This window comes from Petaurus breviceps, unplaced genomic scaffold, assembly GCF_028583685.1.
Source record: "Petaurus breviceps papuanus isolate PSGF00001 unplaced genomic scaffold, PetGlider_PUasm1.0 174, whole genome shotgun sequence".
In the NCBI taxonomy this organism is placed as follows: Eukaryota; Metazoa; Chordata; class Mammalia; order Diprotodontia; family Petauridae; genus Petaurus; species Petaurus breviceps.
Genome location: NW_027185761.1, coordinates 56903167 through 56913004, shown reverse-complemented (window position 1 = coordinate 56913004; position 9838 = coordinate 56903167). Strand labels below are relative to the sequence as shown.

Genomic DNA, 9838 nt, shown 5'->3' with positions numbered 1-9838 from the left:
ATCATGTATAATAATATTAACATAATATTAAAATATAATAAAAATATAAATTTGTTAAAAATATAAAATTGCAACATATCCTTACTGATTTGTAAGAACAGAATTGATTGACATCAGAGAAGATGGAAATTTACCAATTGGATTCCATCAAAAGCCTTTGCATTGGTGGATGGCATTGAAGAATGAAGATCATGTTTTATTGTAGCTGGTGATGTCCTTCTGTGGGGGCTTCAGAGCCTTATCTGGTGTTTTTAAAACTGTTTAATTATGTTAATTAATTATGTGATAGTTTAAAAAAACTATATTATATATATATATATATTTTTTTTTTTTTTTCCTTTTGGAGGGGAATTGGGGTTTAGTAACTTGCCCAAGGTCACACAGCTATTTTTTTTTTTTTTGTGTTAAGTGTCTGAGGCCTGAACTGAACTTGGGTCCTCCTGACTCTGGGCCAGCTCTTTACTCACTGTGCCACCTAGCCGCCCCCCAAACTATAATTTTGATAGCTGTTGAAACCACGTATTGAAATAAAGGATGTAGGACTAAAGCTTTAAATATCTGTATCATTGTTATTTTTGTTGTTTAGTCATTTTCAGTTATGTCCAACTTTTCCTGATCCCATTTGGGATTTTCTTGGCAAAGATACTGGAGTGGTTTGCCATTTCCTTCTCCAGTTCATTTTACAGAGGAGGGAACTGAGGCAAGCAGGTTTAAGTGACTTACCCAGGGTCACACAGCTAGTAAGGCCAGAAATTGCTGTATCATAAGCAATTTAACAAAGATTTCAAAAACTAATGAAGCATATTCCATCCCATTGTTTTCATGAAAATATTATTAATAATAATTTTAGTCAGAGCAAAAAGAGTTTTTGTGCCCTTAGTAAGTAAAAAAACATTTCCAAAATATTTCATCTTTATCTCCCCCTTTTTATTTCAATTTTTGTGTAAGATTTATAATGAACCTTATTAGTAATTGTAAGTAATGCAATTATAATCATATTCTGTTGTATATTTAATTAGCTATAATAATTATGAGTAATTATAAGTAGGTAATATATACATAATTTACAAATAAATGAATATATAGCTATTGGATCCATGCATAACTGAAAGGGGTACATAATTTAAAAAACCTGGAGATCATTGAGAGGGTGTGTATATGTCAGAAGGGAGATTTTAACCCTCTAAATCCAGATTTTTTTGGTACCCAGTTTCCATGGCAATCCAGAGGCTACAGCTGAAGATGCTCAGGGTATCCCGGGTCTAAGCAATGGGGTGGAGAAGCCACGCCCACCCCTCACCTTCTGTGGTTCATGAGGAGCTCCCTGTGTAGCTCCTGGTGACTCCTGGAGGCTTTTACAGGATTCGTCAGCTTCTTGGGTTTGATAAGTTCTGCGTTCCAGTCTTTGTAGTCTGGATGGGCCGTGACTCCCCCAGCTCTCTCTGTCCTATCCCTCTGCATTTCAGAGTACAATGAAGCTGTGAAGAGAGGGGTGAGGAGGGTGCACACATTAGAAATGGGGTGCTTCCTCAGGGAAGCTGGCAAGGCCCAAACTCACCTGCAGTGGCGTCCCCCATTCCTGAGGTATAAGCAAGTTCAAAGGATCAGAAATTTAGAGCTGAAATCGACCCCTCTCATTCTGCAGATGGGGAAACTGAGGCTCAGAGAGGTCAGACCAATAGCCCAAGCTCACACGGGAGTAGGGATGGAGCCAGGATTCCAGACCTCATCACCTGGCTCCAGATGCGGGGTTCTGGATATAAGTCTTGCCCTAAGTGTTTGAGGGTTTATACTAAGGACCTCATTGGTCCTGGGGCTGTCATTGAGGAATTCTTTCTACCAGTGCAGAGCCTGATGTACAGATTATAATCTTGGGAGCTGCTTGTGGGCAGTGAGAAGTTACATTTAACCTTACTCAGGGACAGTCAGTACATATGTCAGAGGCAGTACCTGAACCCAGGTTTTCCTGACTCTGAGATCAGTTCTCTCTACCAAGCCACACTGTCTCTCACCCCCATTTGACAGATGGGGAAACTCAGGCTCATTCAGGTTAAATGACTTGCCTAGGGTCACACAATCAGTCAACAAGCATATATTAGATATCTGCTGTGTGCTTCTGTGCTAGGTTCTGGGAATACAAAGGCAAAAATGAAATAGGCCCTGCCCTTGAGAATATTACATTCTGTAGAAAGAAAACTACTTGTAAACCTGTAAGTGTCACCACTGAAACTTGAATTCAGAGTTTCTGACTCTAATGTAAGGAAAGGAAACAAGCTTTTATTAAATGCCTACTGTGTGTCAGATGCTTTACGAATATTATCTTCTTTGATCCTGACAACAAACCAGAGTGCTATTATTATCCCCAGTTTACAGATGAGGAAACTGAGGCAGTTGGAGGTTAAGTGAGTTACCCACAGTCATACAGCTAGTAAGTATCTGAGTCGGGATTTGAACTCCTGCCTCCAGCTTTCCAATGTACTACCTAGTTTCAGAACAGTATACTTCCCAAAATACCATGCCCCAAACCCACCAATTATAAATGGTATGGAGCTCAATGTTAGGAATTGTCACTGTTCAGTCATTTTCTGTTATGTCTGACTCTTTGTGCCCCCATTTGGGGTTTTCTTGGCAAAAATACTGGAGTGGTTTGCAATTTTACAGATGAGGAAACTGAGGCAAACAGGGTGAAGTGACTTACCTAGGGTGACACAGCCAGTAAGTGCCTGAGGCCAGATTTGAGCTCAGGTCTTCCTGACTCCAAGTCTGGTGCTCTGTCCACTGAGCCACTCCTAGCAGTAGGAAATGGCCTTATGGTTTAAGGTAGAAGTCCATAACAATCCCCAGCCCTACCCTCATTCTGACTCACACTGCAGTAGCTTCACTCGCTCTCTGTGGAGCAGGTGTGGACATTTTATCTCTGGCGTTTTGGATCAAATGCCTTTTGGAGAAGTTTTATCCTGGAGAAAAGAGGGAGGGAAGGTCACTGGAGTATGCAATACATTTATATGTACATAGTGCACCCAGCATATTTTAATAGGAATAAATGTAAAATCTTACACTTGGGCTCCCTCAGCCCAAGGCAGGTGAGGCCTAGCTAGTGGACACTTATTCTGGAAAAGATCTTGGTGTGTAAGTGGACCTCAGGCTTCAATATGAGCCTTTAGGGTGTTACAGCAGCCTGGGCTGAACTGAGAGGAACAGGAGAGAATAGTGTATCTAGGACAGGGGAGGGGATAGTCACACATCTCTGTCCAGGTCAGACCACAGTGGGAATGTTGTAACTAGTGCCGGGGCCCACAGGGTCATAGACTTCGCAATGGGAAGGACCTGCAGTTCTCCTTCTTGCAGATGAGGAGAGTGATGCCTAGGCAGGCGAAGCATCTGCTCTCGGTCGTGAGAGAAGGAAACATCAGAGTAAGGATTCAGACTAAGGTCTGTTGACTCTAAGCCCAGAGCTCTTTCTCCAATACAACTTTTTTTTTTCCTACTATGCTCTGCACCTCATCGCTGGCCCTGCCAATGGGGCTCAGAATAGGCCAGAAAGTGTCTGAGACCAGTCCTCAGTTCAGATTCTTCATTTTGAGAGGGAGGAAGGGGAAGGGAAGAATCAAGTCTTCCTTAAAGGTGTCTGAAAAGAAGAAGAGTGATTCAAGAACAATAAGCATGGCTTCCAAGGCTTCCTGGCCTTCTCATGTCCAGATGTCTCCAAGTGAAAAAGTTCCCATTTGTCTTCTGCTGAATCAGTCCTCTCAACCCCATAGATTAAGGATAAAGGATCCGTGTGCAATCTATAGAAAGCAGTGGGACTGAGACCTCACTCACGCTGAGGCATATTACCCGAGGACATAGAAAAATACTCATTGCAGCACTTTTGTGGCCTTTATCTCCCTCTCTCCTTTTTTTCTGACTCTTTCTATTTCTTCACTCTTTGTTTCTTCTTCCCTCCCTCCCCACCCTGTCCCTTTTGGAAATACATTTAAATGAGTATCTTTTCTGTCACCTGCATTTCCCAGGGTATTTTCCTCACTTCCCCCCTCCATAGAGCCATTAAGAAGCACCACACCCAGAAATAACTGGCCGTGTTACCTTGAGCAAGTTACTTAACCTCCATTGCTTAAAAAAAAAAAAATAAAAAAAGAGTAGAAAAGAAGAAGAAAAATCCATTTGAGCACAACTAACCACCACACTGATCAAGTTCAACATTATTACATGCTGTTTTCCTCACTCCGTAGTCTCCCACCTTGGATCTGCATGGTATGGGTATGTTGTCTCTCTCCTTAGAACACATTTTCCTTAAGGGAAAGGATGGTTTGCTGCTTGTATTTGTCTCGCTAGGGCCTGACACAGTGCTAGGCACACAGTAATTACTTAATAAATGCTTCTTTATTGATTTGTTGACGGTATGTATTGTATCCCTTGTTTATCTTTGTCTCCCCAGTGCCTAGTCCAGCTCTTCACACAAAGCAAGCATGTAATTAATGTTTGTTGAATACATAGATGGCCTGGATAAAATATTAATATGTTGGAATGTTACGTTGGTTGATTGTTTTTTCAGTTGTGCCTGACTCTTTGTGATCTCACTTGGGGTTTTCTTGGCAGATACTTCTCCAGCTTACTTTACAGATGAGGAAACTGAAGCAAACAGGGTTAAGGGACTTGCCCAGGGTCACACAGCTAGTGTATGAGACAAGATTTCAACTCAGGAAGATGAGTCTTCCTGATTCTAAGCCCAATGTGCCACCTAGCTGTTGTTATATTATCATGAAAATAATAAAGATGAAAAAAAATACAAAGGAATCTGGAAAGACCTGAGAATAAGGTCTGGTGTAGCCAGAGGATGGAGTTCTGCACTCAAGTTAGAAACACCTCTTCAGACCCTTACTAGTTATGTGACCTTGGGCAAGTCTTAACTTCCTGGGCCCCAGTTCCTTCATCTGCAGAACGAGGAGGTTGCGCTCAGTGATCTCTGAGGTCCCTTTTAGCGATAGGTATGTGATCCTATGTCCTTTTCAAAGCAAGATCACTAAAGACATATTAACACATTCACTACCACTGCTGACTGTACATGTCTTCCACATTTCAGTGCTTGGTGGTTTCAGTGGCATGGGCCCTTGTGATCAAAGCTCTTTTCTGAGTCCAGGAGAGTGGTAGTTATTGACAGATTCATGACCCTGGGGCCACACTGGCTCTTGTGACTTACCTAGGCTGGTTTTTGGATGAGATGTGCAATTTATTACTTGAAACCCAAGAGGGAAAGTATCATACACTGAAAAGAGCCTTGAATCTGCAAAGTCAAGAGACCTGGGTTCGAATCTCACCCCTGATACTTATACCCTGTGAGGTCTTGGGCAAATCACTTAATCTCATGAACTTTAGTTTCTTCATCAGAAAAGTGAGGGGACTGGACTATATGACCTCTGGCTCTCAGTGAAGCCCTTCATAACCCTAGTTAGAAGAGTGTCACCTCCTTTATAGCCTGAGTTATAAGAGTGTTACCTCCTTCATAACCAGAGTTAGAAGAGGTCACTTCCCCAGCAGTTAGTAAACTCTGAAGGCTGGGATTCTCCTTCTCCCCGCCAGGTCCCCACCTCTTTGCATGTAACCCAAAGGCGATTCACTAACTCTTTCTAATTTGGGTTTCCTTTTTTCTTGGTTGCTTAGAGGATTGCCCAGAGTGGCCACCAGATGGCAAAGTAGCAACACAACCTTGACATATGTCCTTGGTATTTGGATGGTGTAGGCAGGGAGCAAAGAGCACTCCATGTAAAAATAAATAGGTTTGTTCTCTGTCCCTGGGAGAGGAGAAGGGATCACCAAGGGCTGAGCCAGATTACAGAAGACGTTTCACACGGTTTCATTGTCCTCTGCTGGGTCAGCAAAAGCTTGTGGATTTGAAGTTTAGGCGAAGTGTGTTAGCCCAGCTTTGCTAGTATCCTAGGAGAAGAGTTCATAGGCTAATAGATAAAGAGAGTGGCATGGACCTTAGAAACCACTGAGTTCAAATTCCTCATTTTAAAGTGCAGGGAACTGAGGTACAGAGCGTTAGGTTACATGCCCAAAGTCACAAGGTTAGTATCTGAGGTGGAATTTGAACTCAGATCTTCCTAACTCCAAATCCAGCACATTAGGCTCTGTTCAAGAGAAAATGAGTTCCCATCAGCTGGACAGGACTGCACAGAGACCAGCTGGGACAGACATGTCCTATTTTAGCCTGAAAGGTTCCTCTTTAGGTTAGGTGATCTTGCCAAAACATTCTAGGCAGGTTCTAAATGATGCCAGGACAGGAGCCAGTCTCTGCTGCTCCTGCCTTCAAAGAAAAAAAATTGTCCAGGGGGCAGAAATGCTGGCTTGGCCTCTGGAGTGGTAGCCCTCTGCAGCTAAGGAATTTTGATCTGCAAGGGAGACAGCAGAGTATGGTGTACCAGAGGTCTGGAGACTCAGGTCCTAGTCTCAGCTCAGCCTTTAACTTGTCCTGTGACTTTAGAAAGCACTTAACCTTTCTTGGCCTCAGTTTCTTAACCTGTCAAACAAGGCTGGATGATGTAGTTGAGAGGGCACTGGCCCTAGAATTAGGAAGACTGAGTGTTTTCTAGACAGTGATTCCTGACTTTTTAGATGAAACAAGGGAGTGGGACTGGGGAAAGACATGCCAACAGCAGAAATAAGGCCAAGTTTAGTTTCATTCTGCCCTGTGTCCTTCTCATGTTCATTAAATAGGGTATCCTTTAGGAATGAAAGCATGATAGATTTGGAAGCAACTGGGTTCAAATCCTGGCAAGACCAGGATTGTCTATGTAAACTTGAGAAAGGTAATGGACCTCTCTGGCTCTCAATTTCTCCATTTGTAAAATGGGAAAGCTAGATATGATGCCCTGTGAGGCTTCTTCCAACTCCAAATCCATGGTCCTGTTTTTCTGTGACTAGCATTGTTCTTAGAAAAGTCAGTGACATATTTATAAACACCCTCAGAGGGCCAAGATGTAGGAATTTTGTGTTAAAGGGACCCTAGCAATAGAGAAGGGGCATATTAAAAAAAAACCAAAGGTGGTATAACTTTTGTGCAGAAGTACACCATGAATGTTCCACAGTATGACATCTTGGCTCTCTCCTCCTAGATCATGACTTTTCAAAGTCATTTGTGTTGGTTAAAAGGTTTAATAACATCAGAGAATTTCAGCATAGGAAGGGACCCCAGTGACCATCTAGCCAACCCCAGAGAGAAGAAGAATTATACATAACATCTCCATCAAGCAGCCAGCTAATCTAAGCTAAATCTGCCACCCTGCAATTTCTGTTTAGGTCTGTTTTCTGAAGCTAGTGAGGAAAAGTGAAATCATTCAACCTGTAGCCCTTCCTTCGAATTCTTAAAGAGAGCCATCATACCCTCCCTAAATCTCTTCTTCATGCTTACAATCCACAGTTCCTCCATTTAATCTTTGTATGGTTGAGTTTCCAATCCTCTTACCATCTTGGTTCCCTTCTGGATGTTTGCAGCTTATCAGGTAATCCCCTTTCTAAACTGTGGTACCCAGAACTGAACCCAGTATTCTAGCTGGGGTCTGACCACAATAGAGGACAGTGGGATTGGCAGCTCTCTTGTCTTGGACTTCATGCTTCTCCTAATTCACCCTTGGAAAACATTACCTTTTTTGGTTACCATTTCATATGGTTGACTCATATTGAACTTACAACCCCCCCCCATTCCTTAATTTCTTTAAAAAAAGAACTATTTTCTATCTATTCCTTCCCCATTGTATATACATACAACATGTATATATGTATGCATGTAAAATTGATTTTTTGTATCAATTTGAAGCTGATTTTTTGGAACCCAAGTGTCAAACTTTGTATTTGTTCAATTCCATCTTTCTCCGTCCAGCTCTAGTCTGGTGAGACTTTTTTTGGAGCTTAACTTGGCCATCTAAAATGTTATCTATTTTTCCAAGCTTTGTGTCATCTGAGAATTTGATAAACATGCCCGATATTTCTTTATCTGTCATTGGTACAAATGTTAAATAGCAGAGATAGAAGCATAGACCCACGAGGTCCTTCACTAGAGGCCTCCGTCCAAGCTGACATGAATTTGTTAATGATTCCCCTCTGATGCTGTTCATCCAGCCAGTTCTCAACCCACCAGACAGTCCCCTTACATTCATCTCTGCCTTTTCCACAGGGGGGATCTGTCAGCCTTTGGTGAATACAGGAGTAAATTATGTGTATGGTGTTTTACTGATCTACTCTAGTAACTCTTCCAAAAAAAAGGTAGTCTGGCATGGCCTGTTCTTGATAAAAACTATGCTTGCTTTTCATGATCACAACTTTCCTTTCTAAATGTTGATAAGCCATCTTTTTTTTTTTTTGCCTTTTTTTGGGGAGGGCAATTGGGGTTAAGTGACTTGCCCAAGGTCACATGACTAGTAAGTGTTACGTGTCTGAGGCTGGATTTGAACTCAGGTCCTCCTGACTCTAGGGCTGGTGCTCTGTTCACTGCACCACCTAGCCACCCCTAAGCCATCCTTTTAATAATATGTTCTTGAATTTTTCCAGGAATGAAAGTCATGTTTACTGGTCTGCACTTTGCATGTTTCCTCCACTCATTTTCCTTAAAAAATGGGGGTATTTCCTCTCCCCCAATCCTGTGGTCACCCATCTATCCTCTTGTTGATCAGTCATTTTCAGTGATGTCCAACTCCCCATGACCCCATTTGGGGTTTCCTTGGCAGAGATGTGAGAGCAGTTTGCCATTTCTTTCTCCAGCTCATTTTACAGATGAGGAAACTGAGGCAAACAGGGTTCGGTGACATGCCCACATACCCAGTCAGTGTCTGAGGTTGGATTTGAACTCAGGTCTTCCTAATTCCAGGCCTGGCACTCCATCCAGTACACCCCCTTGCTGCCCTTATTCTTTTTTTTTTTTAAGCAATTGGGGTTAAGTAACTTGCACAAGGTTACATGGCCAGTTTTTTTTTTGTGTGTGGGTGTTAAGTATCTGAGGCTAGAACCAATCCCGGGTCCTCCCGACTGCAGGGCTGGCCCTCTTACTCACTGCGCCACCCAGCCGCCCCTGCCCTTCTTCTTTATACTCTTCTGAAGGGCTATAAAAGTGGTTCAACAATCACATATTCCCATTTTTTCAGATCCATGGGATCTAGGCACCCTGAGCCTGGTAAGCTCACTGAAGGCAGATGGGGATTCTCTTACAACGCATACCACTAACCATCTAAATCAGGTCCTTTCTAGGCCAAAGATCATTCTTTTAAAGAGAGAAACAGCTGTGGGATCAGGGCTACCTTCTCACCAGCCTGCGCCTCTGCCCTGCCCCTTCTGTGACCTCCCTGTTGTCCTACACAGAGTCAAGAACTCATCCTGCTGTTGTTCATCTAGACCAGGTCACTCTTCTGTATTAATCTGCTGCTCTTCCTTTCACCTGATAAACATGTCCTTTTAAAATCTAGGATAGAAACGGAGTGGCTGCCCATGCATTGAGAAAGGGCCCAAGAAATGGGTGTGTGAGGGTAATGGAGCATTGTTGGGCTTTCTGATGTTATAGGCAGAGCACTTGCCTTGGAGTCAGGAGGACCTGAGTTCAAATCCAGCCCCAGACACCTACTAGCTGTGTGATCCTAGGCAAGTCACTTAACCCCAAATGCCTCCCCCTCCAAAAACAGATGTTATGGGCACAAGAAGCATCTTGGAGCCAGGTAGACCTGGGTTTACTAGGAGTCTGATCTTAAGCAAGTCATGTACCCACTCAGCTAAGTGAACTAAGACTTAAATTGCTTATCTGCCTGCTCTCTCTCTCTCTCTCTCTCTCTCTCTCTCTCTCTCTCTCTCTCTC

At 42.9% G+C, this 9838-nt stretch overlaps 1 protein-coding gene across 2 annotated transcripts in view; it reads right to left on the bottom strand.

Moving 5' to 3' along the window:
* Positions 1-9838, bottom strand: part of FAM107A (family with sequence similarity 107 member A) — a 124342-nt gene that overhangs the window by 8656 nt on the left and 105848 nt on the right. For both annotated transcript variants that reach the window (XM_069084238.1, XM_069084237.1), the window contains one exon: positions 1301-1478. In XM_069084238.1, coding sequence (XP_068940339.1) covers positions 1301-1478 — 178 coding nt within the window. The remainder of the gene's footprint in view (positions 1-1300; positions 1479-9838) is intronic.